The 13,639-nt window shown below is 37.5% G+C and overlaps 1 protein-coding gene across 1 annotated transcript in view; it reads right to left on the bottom strand.

The window, feature by feature from the left end:
* ATRNL1 (attractin like 1) overlaps nucleotides 1-13,639 on the bottom strand; it is a 782,697-nt gene that overhangs the window by 748,701 nt on the left and 20,357 nt on the right. The window contains exons 2-3 of the mRNA XM_043597648.1: nucleotides 3,033-3,116; nucleotides 1,512-1,625 (exon numbers count right to left, since the gene is read on the bottom strand). Coding sequence (XP_043453583.1) covers nucleotides 1,512-1,625; nucleotides 3,033-3,116 — 198 coding nt within the window. The remainder of the gene's footprint in view (nucleotides 1-1,511; nucleotides 1,626-3,032; nucleotides 3,117-13,639) is intronic.

Raw genomic sequence — 13,639 nt, 5'->3', positions numbered from 1 at the left:
AACACGCAGTGCTCATCCCAACAAGTGCCCTCCTCAATACCCACTTTCCCCTCTCCCCCAACCCCCATCAACCCTCGGTTTGTTCTCGGTATTTAAGAGTTTCTTATGGTTTGCCTCTCTCCTCTGTTTGTAACGTTTTTTTCCCCCTTCCCTTCCCCCCATGGTCTTCTGTTAAGTTTCTCAAGATCCACATATGAGTGAAAACATATGGTATCTCTTTCTCTGAACTCCATTTTCTATGTATTGAAAGGGCTACTTATGGCAACCCTTTAATTATTTCAAACAACTGAAAAATTAAATTCTGAAAGCGTTTAGAGCAAAAGCAGTATTACAGACTGTATCTAAGACCCTAAAGCGTCACTGTGAAATATTCATTCAGAAATACAAGTCCTTACGTGTCTATGCAAAAAATAATAGTTCACATTCCTAGTAAACAGAATATTTGCAACATAAATAGTAAAAATAAAATTTTTAAAAATTTGAAGGGAACAATAAGCTTGTATAATTTATTTAAAATTTTTCAAATGACAGATCATGTAAGCAATACTATGGAAATAACCAATACAAGGAATAACGTAATCAGCAATTGTGGTCAACAATCATGTTAGTTAAATTACACACAAAAGCAACATTACATGATCCTAATTTTTCCTGTGCCTAATATATTTTCTCCTATTCATAAAACATTTTAGAATAATTCGTACATACATACAAAGACTTTTAAATTGATATTGAAAATGCTGTAACTTTAAAATTAAGTCTGACTACCTAACAATAAGTATTTTGGAACAATCAAAACTCCCAAATTTTGGGGCTCCTGGGTGGCTCAGTCGGTTAAGCGTCCGACTTCGGCTCAGGTCATGATCTCACAGTCCGTGAGTTCGAGCCCCGCATCGGGCTCTGTGCTGACAGATCAGAGCCTGGAGCCTGCTTCACATTCTGTGTCTCCCTCTCTCTCTCTGCCCCTTTCCTGCTCATGTCCTGTCTCTCTCTGTCTCAAAAATAAACATTAAAAAAAATTTTTTTTTAAATTCCCAAATTTTGAGAAATGAAAGAAACACACTTTTTATTAAAACATTCCATAAAGTATAATTTGACCTTCTGTACAGAATTGAAAATTTCTCATTTCACTATAATAAATAGACAACTATAAAAAATACATACATTTGTCTATTATTTCTTTGTTACCTAGAACTCACATTAATCTCTACAACAGGTAGTTCTGAAAACATATTCAAATTGCTTTAAAAGAATAAACTATATGTAGGAGAATAAAGGATACTTAACAAGAATTTCTGAGAGTACTTATTGATCTTTCCTAAATCAGCATTTATACTGTTATATACATCTAAGTTGACACAGTACGCAACATTGTATTATAATCACCTTTGAAATTGAGCAATCAATATCTCTGCTGGACTTTTTAAAGCACAGAGCGGTATATTTAAAATTCAAAAATTTTAGTTACTTTTCTACAACTATAGGCTCATCAATTAAACAGAATTACTCACCTAAGAACAGCTATCAAAGGTGCATATATTGAATCTCCATCGTAAACATACATATGATCCCAGCTACATTCTGTTGCAAAATGATTGAATCTTAATCTTAACACTGCATTTGGACTGAAAAAAAAATTATTAAAATATGTTTCAATTAATATACAATATTCAAAGCACAGTCCGAAAAAATTTTTAACAGAATACTGTAAAAGAAAACCTATTTACAGAAAATTTTCTATGCATTCTTAAGTCACCAGTGTCAAAAAAGACTGATAGTCATATCTAAATTGTAAAAATGAGGGCCACCTGGCTGGCTCAGTCAAAAGAGCATGTGACTCTTGATCTCAGGGTCATGAGTTCGAGCCCCATGTGGGGTGTAGAGATTATGAATAAATAAATAGATAAATAAATAGCAAAAATGACATACAACTTCAAAATCTATTAATAGGCTGTATATATAAATCACCATTTTCTGAAAATTTAGTCAGCAGTAAATGTTCTATGTCTTGATTAAAGTAGACATTACATAGATTACATTATTGAAACTTCATTGAACTGTACACTTAATATACATTTTACTGTACGCAAATTACAGTTAAATAAAGTTGATTTCTAAAATTCAACACTCAAAAAGTAGCGACTCATTTCTACACAGTCCTTATTAACTAAAGGCCTCAACCAATATGGTCTTGAAATTTTAATCAAAAGGTCTTGATATACTATTAACAAATGAACAAAATGAAAAGAGAAGGGCGGGGGGGTGCCTGTCTGGCTCAGTTAGTAGAGCATGTGACCCTTGAGTTTGGGGTAATGAGTTCAAGCCCAACACTGGGCTAACTTAAAAAACAAAAAACAAACAAGTAAAACACAAACAAAATGAGAGCACAGATGCACAGAGAATAACTTTTAAGTTCTAAAAACTTTCTAAGTAACCCTCCCCCCAAAAAAACATTTTCTAAATCATAAAATGGTTCAAAAATAACTTCTATCAATTCATGTATGATCTATTCACAGTATGTTTAAATAGATCAATTCAATCTCAAGCCCAATTACTGAAAAATACTGTAAAAGAATAATTAACTCTCTCCTACAAAATGTTCTTTTTTTATCTTCTATTTAAAACATATATATAACTATTTTATAACTAAAATGCTGACTAGTATGAACCAATGGCATAATTCAGCATGGAATATTTTTATACTTTCTATGGCATCTTCAAACTCCGTAAGATGTTTAAAGCAAGCCAAAATGCCTACTCAATTTACTGCCACACTAACATAACTCAAAAATAAAATATATGTAACAAACTACTATCACAAGTAAAGGGGTACTATAATTTATACTAAATGTGATGTCTAAAAGTTGTAAATCTCATTTAAAAATATCATGAATAATGACTGAATAAACTATAAGCAATTGCATGAACTACAGAACTACAAAATTACACTATAAGATAATGCTTTAACATTTATATGATCACCTTCTTTATCATTTAAGAATAAAATAAATTAATTCAAATTATATACTTACTAGCCTTCAATTAGCCATGTACATTTAGTTTTATATTTATAGTTAATTGGACCATCTGTTAAATATCCAGAAGGTTCGGTTAACCTAGAAAACAAAATCATGAAAACAAGTACCTTAAAGTAACTTTAAGACATATAGTAGCATAAGAAAATTAAAAAGACATCAAATCAAAGAAACAGGATATAGCATTTTCTAACAGGGAAAAATTATTTACAAATTAGGAAAATTTCCAAATTGCCATACATCTCTCTACATCTTGAAAGAATTTATTTTGTATTTCTTTAAACCGTGACATACTTGGTTTTATTTTACACAGTAAAAACACACCTGAACCTGGGCGGCTTGTCACTTAAATGTCCAACTTCAGCTCAGGTCATGATCTCACGGTTTGTGAGTTCAAGCCCCACATGAGGCTCTCTGCTGTCAGCGCAGAGCCCGCTTCAGATTCTCTGTCCCCCTCTCTGCCCCACCCCACTCAGATTCTCTCTCTCCAAAATAAATATTTTTTAAAAAACACACACACTGCAAGACTGAATATTGTGCTGATGGGTTTAATCTGGATGCAAAATAGATGAAGTTAAATTGCATCTGTACACAAATAAGGTGGAGGCAAAAGACCTTGGAAGGTCAAACACACTTTAAAAGATGCAGTTCAATGAACCAGAGCAATTGTGTTTTGTACACACCAGCTTCAGAGTCCCACTGTTAGCTGTATTTGCTTTTGGCTTTTGTTTTTGTAGTTCTCACTCATTCTCAAGTAGTAAGTTACTTATTTATTTATCTATTCTAATCTAAGTAAACACACAATATTATACTAGTTTCAGGTGTACAAATCAGTGATTTAAAAAGTCTGTGCACTATGCTATGTTCACCATAAGAATAGCTACCATCTGTCACTGAATTTGTTTCCCACGTACCAGGACTGCTGATGTAACTATCTTCTATTTATAATTATCCTCTATTTAAAACATAAAAAAGAAAAAGACCATTAGAAACATGTCCATTTTCGAGGCGCCTGGGTGGCTCAGTGGGCTGAGTGTCCCAACTCTTGATTTCAGCTCAAGTCATGGTCCCAGGGTTGTGGGATGGAGACCCATGTTGGGCTCCATACCAAGCATGGAGCCTGCCTAAGATTCTCACTCTCTCTCCCTCTGTCCTTCTCTGCCTCTGCCTCTTTCCCCAATTCATACTCTCTGTCTAAAAATATTTTTTAATTTTAAGAAAAATTTCAGTTTTCAGAATTTAAAAATATTTAAAACAAGATCTCAGTTCTACTTCATTGGTACCTCCTTAGCTCCAATCCAATTGTTTCACCCACAAAAGACCATATTTTAAATAATTAAGATATCTTCCCATTTAGCCTTTATATATTTATATATACAAACACGTACATATACACACAAGGGCTTATCAGTCTTTATATATCACTTATATATAAACACATATATCACACATAATATACACATATGCACATAGATCTCAGGGTCATTATCTAGTTTTAGATAAATTAAATTCTCCTTATAGTATAAAGTCTCAAATACACTAGGGGAAAAAACAAAAACAAAAACAAAAACAAAAAGCTTCATTTACCTAAATCATGGTTGACAGAAATGTCAGTCAAAAAAGAATGTTATTTGTAAGTCTTTCATAATCCCTGCAAATTACTTTAGGTAATAAAGGGGCTATTTTATACTTGGAAAAGGTTTTCAAGAACAAATTCCAATATTCTCAAATTAATGTAATAATAAATTGAGCCATTTATTGACACGTTTCCATGTGTCAGGATCTACTGTAAGTGCCTAATGTGCTACCTCATTTAAAAATCTCAAAAACCTTATGAGGTTGTAATTATTAATCCCATACTACAGATGAGAAAACTGAGGCGCAATTTAAAGAACAGGTTAAAAAACTTGTCCTAATTTTTCACTTTCAACAATACCAGATAAGGTAATTCAGACAAACCCTGTATTGTAAACAGCTTTAAAAAGCTAAGGAATAATTTTAAAATCTTAAAAGCGTCTTATAAGTAGCAAAATGGTAGCATCTACCAACCCAAGACCCAAAAGTTGCAAATTCTTTAAAAGGAGGCAAGCATTCAGAGCTGTTTTTGCTCTGGAGAGACTTGTCTATCAAGAAGACAGCATCAGGACGTTGAGTGCTTTTGGCAGCCTGATACAGGGAGGGAGATAAAATTGAAGGCAAAGGCTCACAAAAGGTAGAGGCTCAAACAATATGGCACTTGGAATTGAGACACAATGACCTGTTACTAGGGTAAGAGTGTATCAGAAATAAACCAGTCACAACATGGACTGCAGCCTAGCTATGAGTCAACTGCGTGTTAGAAAACCCCAAGGCTTACAATTGGCTTCAGGTGATACTGGAACTGCCAGTATGTCAAAGCTCCTAACGGAAGATACAAAATTACTCTCCAAAGAAAGGTAACGTTATTCTAGGCCTCACATTATTCCTTCCAATAATTTTTCAAATAAAATGTCCAGCATGATTAAAGATAATACGACATATGAAGACGCAAGACAGCAAAATAAGAACCAACAGACAACACGAAGAGACCCGAAGATATTTCAATTACAGAGATGATCAGATGTGTCCTATAAAACAAATACGCTTTACCAAATTCAAAAAGACAAAAGGACAAGATTTAAAATTTTGGCAGTTAATTGAAAACTATAAAAAGTAATTCTGATGCACAGGTTTACAGCACATTCAAACACAGCTAAAACAGGGTGAGAGATCTATAAGACAGGCCCAGAAAAAATATCTAAACTACAGCAAGACGACTGAGAATTCAACCCACTGGCTTTGTGTCATTCCACCAGGTGAAACTCCCAACATGTTGAGATTCTAGGTGAGAGCAGGGGAAACAAAAATAAGGACTGGAAGAACAAAACCACAGATATCAATTATCATCTTGTAACAAATCATAGAAACAAAGATCATAACAGCTTTACATAGTTTCTATTTGCTTGTCATGTGCAGATCTTCTCTCCTTCCCAAGTTTATTTTACATACAAGTTGTAAGTTAACTTGACAATTTAGACTTTAGATAATGGCATATTCAGTATGACTATGACCAGATATGAAGAGTAATTAATACAACCAATCATAGATCATAGACACAATGGTTCTTGGAACTGTGTATTTCCTCATTTGGAACAAAGGGTGAGAACTTCAGTTGAAGACGTGTATCTCTTTAGAAATACAGTGTTGCTGTATTTCTCCAACAACCGTTGGAGAATTCATGTATGTTTAAAAAAATTTTTTTAACATTTATTCATTTTTGAGAGACAGAGAAAGAGCATGAGTGGGGAAGGGGTAGAAAAAGGGAGACACAGAATCTGAAAGAGGCTCCAGGCTCTGAGCTGTCAGCAGAGCCCGATGCAGGGCTTGAACTCACAAACTGCGAGATCCTGACCTGAGCCGAAGTCGGACGCTCAACTGACTGATCCACCCAGGCGCCCCAATGTTTATTCAAGAAGATGAATAATCAAAGGGTAGTCTGTTCAATTATCCATTGCCTCTCACCTCAAAATCCACACTGCCTATGTGAAAATGGATCTGGGTCCTTTAAACATTTTTTCTTTGTCAGATGGCATGATGTTAAGTTGGCATACTTTGTCAACAGAGTGCACTAGAGAGATCGCAGGAGGAAAGAGTTTTGCTTGGTGGTTCCAATGTACTTCCTCACCAAGCTCCTGCAGCTTGGTTTCTCCGGAACTAGGCTCCTATAGTATGCAATGGCCAGCAACCCAGCCACCAACAGCCTCTCCCAGCACCTCCCCTCAGACAATTCTGCAGCAGAGTGCCTTCAGTGAGACACTGCCCCATAAACAGCACACCCCATCTTCCAATAAGATAAACATAGCAAATTCCCAAGGGCAGATAACAAGTAATTTCTACCAGGGCAGCATTACAGCAACTGCACCATTCAGTGAGCCATAGCCATGCCCTCCCAACAAGGTCTGGATCTCAGGCCAGGAGGTGGGGCGCTCTTAAGTGTTCCTTATCAACCATAAGGATAGTAGTGGCTGCTCCTTATATCCACTATTTCTACATTCTTTGGAATTCCCATTACTTCTTACTAGCCAATCTCTCATTATTCCAATCCCTATTACAGTCAAATATTCTTTTCATTAAACTTCTCCTGTTAAAATTACTGTGATTCTCTTTTCTGATTAGACCCAAACCAATCAACCAAAATAATATTTACACCCAAAATAATATTTAGACCCAAAATAATCAAGGATAGGCAAAATAAAATCCCAGTATCACACCACTATGCACACAACAAAATGGCCGAAATTAAAAAGAATAATACCAAATATTGGCAAAGATGTGGAAAAAAAGAGTTGTCAAGGGAATAAATTACAATTTCACAAAGTCAGTTGGTATTATGTTGCATAGTTGAAAACAGACACACCTTATGAAGTAGCTGAGAGTGTCTGTGCTACCCCCATATCCTCTCAGACCCCCTCACTATTTCCACACATTCCAACCTAACTTCCTCAGATGAGCACCTGCATCTTTGCTGGAGGCTCCCCTCTGGCTGCTGGAACCCACACTTCCTCTGCATATGCTGAGCTGAAAGTGCCTATCCATAAATCAGCATCCTCCGAGGGGTAGCCCCTAGCCAATGAATGATTTGGTAAGGGTACCCCCAAGCTTCCTTACCTCTTTGTTGGGATAATACTGAAGGACATTCCCCCCTCCCCCAGTACTTCCTTGTGGGATTAAATGCTAGTCACCCACTGTGGTAGCTGACTTGGTAACATACTTCTAACTGGCTACTTTTCTCCTCTATACTACTCTGTCAACACCCCTGCATCTCCCAAGTATACTACATGTGCTTGATTCTCAGTGTAAAAGCAGATACTTCTGCTTCAGGGTGGCGGAGGGGAGGGTGACCAAACTAACAGTTACCATCAGGAAGCAGATCTTCAGGACCGGATTCTGGGGCTGGATCACTCACTGGGCAGATGGTAGACAGAGTAGCAACAACTCCTGGCAAGCTACAGCATCACAATGACTAAGACTTCCACTTGTTCAGTGGAAGGTTATGCACTGACAACAGGCTAATGCAACAGCTCTAATATTTGAGAAGTACAGTAGCAAGGGTAATCACAAGGACTGTGGCATTAGATGATTGCTATAAAAGGTCACTGATGTGCGAAAGGAAGTCAATTGCAGCAGAGTGCCTCTAGTGAGACACCTGGCAATGAACAGTTTTCCCAGCATCGGGTAAGGCTCAGTTCATCATCCACCAATCCAGCTTTAGGTAGAGTGTAAAAGCCAGGAGACTCTCATATTTAAAGGCAAGTTCTACTCCTGAAGCCAGAAAGAAGATCAAGCTGAAAACAGGCCCAGGATCAGATTGTGAGATGAGCAGAATTACAGAAAAAGTCTAATTCGCTGCCATGGCAAAACTCCAGTGTTAGGAGAGTGCCCCTAAGAGGAAGTAAAACCCTAAGACTAGGAAGGTGTCATATGGGTAGATGCGCATGAGAACCTTGAGCCTGCAAAAATCCTTCCGAAGCCAGAGTTGACAGTAAGAAAAATAAATTCCCACCTTCTTCGTATGACCACTTGTTCTTAAGCCATGCCAACAAGTAACACCAGAATTGAATTAAATCAATTTAATCAATAACAACTGGCTACAGTAATCACGCATCCAAAAACCATAAAATTAGCAGCAGTCCCATAGAGTGACCACACAAAAAAAAGATAAATTTAAAATCCCCAAATAGTTGCAAATTAAGTAACAGGCCTCTCAGTCAACAAGACAATTAGAAAATATTTTTAAGTGAATAATATTAAAACCACAACATATCAAATTTTATGAGATGAAGCTAAGCCAGCATTTAGAGAAATTTTAGCTCTTGATGTGCATATTAGAAAACTGAAAATCAATTATCCAAGGTTACACAGCTCAAGAAGCTAGAAAAAGAACAGTAAATTAAACCAAAAGAAAGTATGAAGTACGGCTCAGTTGGTTAAGTGTCCAACTTGGGCTCAGGTCATAATCTCACTGCTTGTGAGTTTGAGCCCCGAGTCAGGCTCTGTGCTCACAGCTCAGAGCCTGGAGCCCGCTTTGGATTCTGTGTCTCCCTCTCTCTCTCTGCCCCTCCCAGCTCATGTTCTGGCTCTCTCTCTCTCCTTCAAAGATAAATAAACGGAAAGGAAAGGAAAGGAAAGGAAAGGAAAGGAAAGGAAAGGAAAGGAAAGGAAAGGAGAGGAGAGGAGAGGAGAGGAGAGGAGAGGAGAGGAGAGGAGAGGAGAGGAGAGAGGGAGGGGAGGGGAGGGGAGGGGAGGGGAGGGGAGGGGAGGGGAGGGGGGAGGGGGGAGGGGGGGAGGGGAGGGGGAGGGGGGAGGGGGAGGCGGAGGGGGAGGGGGAGGGAAGGGAAGGGAAGGGAAGGGAAGGGAAGGGAAGGGAAGAGGGAGGGAGAAAGAAAGAACAAAAAAGAAAAGAAAAGAAAAGAGAAAAGAAAAGGAAATATGAAGAGGAGAATAATAACAGAAATCTCTTAAATAAAAAAGTCATATAATAAAGAAAATTAACAACTAAAAGCTGGCTTCATGAAGGCTAATAAAATTAATAACCCCCTAGCAAAAGTTACCAAGAAAAAAATATGAATTACATGATCAAAAAGGAAAAGAGAAACATCACTACTGATGCTACTAAATAAATAAGACGTTAAGAACAACTCCTACCAATACATTTAACATTTTAGATGAAAGGAATAATTCCTTAAATAGTACAACTTGACAAAACCAACAGAAGAAGAAATTAAAATTACAAATATCCTTCATGCAAAAAACCCAAACAAAATATGACCAAATTTAATCTAGCACTATATAGTAAGAATAAATTTAACAGTACTGCCAACAGAAGCATGTGTAAAAATTTGGAGGCTCATGAAACAGCACTGCTATGTTGGGGAGCTGAAAGTCATTCAGTGAATCAGTGGGGAATGTCTGATGCTGAGACTGTACAGGGTGATCCAGATGACAGTGGTATAACAATAGAGAGGATAGACTTAACCGTTACCATGATTGGTTCAAGGAGAGAAAGTATAAATTTAATCGCATTTTTCCCTTGAGCAGCTAAGTTTACCTAACATTTTTGCATTTAATTCACAAAATCATTTGCTGATACAGTATGAAAATCATCCCATGCCTAGCATGAAACCCTTTCAGAGCAAAACAAACAAACAAAAACAAAAAGACAGCTATACAGAAGGCAATCCTCAAAAACACTGAAAGGCAAATATGACAACCCCTGCTGCATTAGGCAAAAGTTTACAGAGGAAGCAAACAACAGATCTACAAAGAGCCTGGAAGGAAAATCTGGAGAGAGATTCTTTGAACAATTAGGATACTGAAAAACTATCCAGTATGTGGGCCTAAACGGGAATCTGGGAAGCCACATGCATCCCCAGGGAAAACTACATGCTCAAAAAAGACCTAAGAAGACTCTACATTATCACCTCTGGCTACTTTTTAGATTGAAAGCCAGACGGAAATGAAGGCTAGGGCAGAGGCATAAACAATGGAGCTAAGCACTGGAGGAATACCCCACAAGAGTTAATCTGCAAAGACTAGGAGAGTTATTGATTTTGCCTTTGGCTTCATGCATTCAGGGAAATCTTTGTCACTAGATGACCACAAACTAAAAGAACAAAATCTTTAGAGAGCATACCCAACAACGAATACAGTCATTACAGAAGTAGTTTAGAAAAATCCCTAACTACAACCCACATAAGCAAAAGAAAAAACAAATCCTGAGAGAGAAGACTCTGATTTCCAGAATTATCACATTACAATAATAAAAAATTACCAAGCATGCAAAGAAATAAAGTATGGCCATTCACAGAGGTTAGCAGAAATTGTCCCCATGGAAACAGACACTGAACTTGCTATTTCTAATGTTTCTACAATACATTCTAAGTTTCAAACAACTAACTTATTTTTTAAAACTTTGTGGCATGACTCTTCTTGAACTGAGTGCCATACTGACATGTTAATCTGGATCAGAGCTCCACACACTACTGGCCTATTGCCTGTTTGTGTAAGTGAAGATTTACTGGAATTCAGCTACACCCATTTGCTCACATATGTCTAAGACTGCTAACATGTTGCAAGAGCAGGGTTGAGTAGCGGCAACAGAAACCATATAGCCTGCAAAGCCTAAAATATCTATTATCTGGCCTTTTACAGAAAAAAGATTGCCAATATCGGTCTAGATGCCTGTCACATGCCCATATACCTTCAAATGTCTCATCTAGCTACAACTGCCCAATCTAGAGTCCCTGATCAAATAAACATGCTGTGCTATTTAAAATACAGGAAGGCCCACTACTGAGTGCAGGAAAGCCAGCACCAACAAACATTAAACAAAACTAAAATTGAATCAATTGGAATTATTGTCCTCTATCCTGGCTGTGAATACAAAATTTGATCAAAACATTATAAAAATAAGAGAAATTCAGTAGTTGTAATACTACAAAGTCTGAGACAATAAATCCTGTTTAATTAAAAAAAATGGTTTCAGGGGCGCCTGGGTGGCGCAGTCGGTTGAGCGTCCGACTTCAGCCAGGTCACGATCTCGCGGTCCGTGAGTTCGAGCCCCGCGTCGGGCTCTGGGCTGATGGCTCGGAGCCTGGAGCCTGTTTCCGATTCTGTGTCTCCCTCTCTCTCTCTCTGCCCCTCCCCTGTTCATGCTCTGTCTCTCTCTGTCCCAAAAATAAATAAACGTTGAAAAAAAAATTTAAAAAAAAAAAAAAATGGTTTCAGTGTTGGCAACAACCACTAAAGGAATAAGGAACAGTCAAATACACTTGGGGAGTCTATATGCAGAGTCACCTTTGCAAGCCATCCTTTTTTAGTTTTTTTATATTTCTGTGTTTGTTTGTTTATTTTGAGACAGAGAGAGCATGAGTGAGTGTGGGAGGAGCAGAGACAGAGAGGGAGAGAGAGAATCCCAAGCAGGCTCCACACTATCACAGCACAGAGCCTAACATGGGGCCCGATTCCATAAATTGTGAGATCATGACCTGAGGCGAAATCAAGAGTCCAACACTTAACTGAGCCACCCAGGCACCCCTGGAAGTTTTTTATAAAACAATGTTTTTAGTTAAAATACTGTTTAACAGTTTATTAATTCCTTTTTAAGCAAAATGAAGAGTGGGCTCCTGGTGGCTTTTTAATCTCACGGTTTGTGAGATTGAGCCCCACACTGGGCTCTGTGCTGACAGCACAAAGCCTGCTTGGCACGTTCTCTCTCTGTCCCTCTGCCCCTCTCCACCCCCACTCCTGCTCATTCACACCTTCTCTCTCTGCCCCTGCCCCACTCGTGCACACTCTCTCTCAAAATAAATAAACATGAAAAAAAGAATTGAAAAACAATGTTTTAAACAAAATAAAGAGTACTTCTAGGTTATATTCATTGGTATTAGCTCTTTTCCTTTCCGCATGGTGATACATTATTGTATTACACAGCTGAGCTTGTATGCGTTGTGGTTTCCTCACCAGTGCACTGTGCGCCCTCCACTCTTAAGTCTGTATTCTCCATCCACCTGACTCCTAATAAACAGGCAGGCGACCTCATCTGCTAGAGCAGTAGTCTTCACACTTTAATTACATGCTCCCTTGTCAATAAAAATGTTTATTACATAACTCAAATATATGTATGTTTACATTTAAATAAACATGTACTATTTAAAATATTATGTACTATAAAGTATAAATTTTAAAACTCAAAATTAAAAATAACACTATGAGAAGTCCTAATATTTTCTTCCCACACTCCAGTAAGTCATCTTAGAGACCACCCCACTTTAAAGAACGCTGATTTGAATAAACCATATTCTGGCCACATAAGTATTCCACCATAGAAGTGCACTAACCAAGCCAACTATAATAATTGACTGGCATCAGCACGCACTAACTAAAATTCCTCTACAGACTGGCCTCAGTGATAACAAACAGTATATCTTAGATGTGCTTAGCTCTCACATCTGATAGGACAGAACTACCCATAATACACTCTCTGCATGATTTGAGGTGAAAAATAATTGACTTCTGGTAGAATGCCACTGTTAAGACCATCACCATGTCTCCTCCAGCAAATAAAACCTTTTACTATGATCCTTCAAAATAACTGTATTCCCATTGCAAATCTTTCCCAGTCTCAATCAGGATTCAAATAGTTGCCAAGGCAAAACAGTGCCTTTAGGATGAATCTTACTAAGACCACATCAAAATAGCTTTCAGTGTTTTAACCTTTTAGCTATTGTGTGTCAATACTCATCTGTAGATAAGTTGTACTGGAATTGACAGAAGCCATTCTGGGTACTCAAAAGTCTTTCATTCAAATACTTAAACATCTGTGGGCCAAATACTATAATTAGGCATTTACTTCAAGATTTCTGGCCATGTTAAATATGGCTAATGTCAAGTTGACTTCATGCATACTGAGCACGGAAGCTACACAAATGAGAACAAGAAATTAAGTTACCAGGCAAGATACTTCATTTTTGAAAAGATCTGATTCAGTTGTACTCATTTATTTTCTACTGATTGTAAGAGAGAGA

This window comes from Prionailurus bengalensis, chromosome D2 (genome assembly GCF_016509475.1).
Source record: "Prionailurus bengalensis isolate Pbe53 chromosome D2, Fcat_Pben_1.1_paternal_pri, whole genome shotgun sequence".
Taxonomy (NCBI): domain Eukaryota; kingdom Metazoa; phylum Chordata; class Mammalia; order Carnivora; family Felidae; genus Prionailurus; species Prionailurus bengalensis.
The sequence above is the reverse complement of the archived record's forward strand: the minus strand, read 5'-3'. Positions and strand labels throughout refer to the sequence as shown.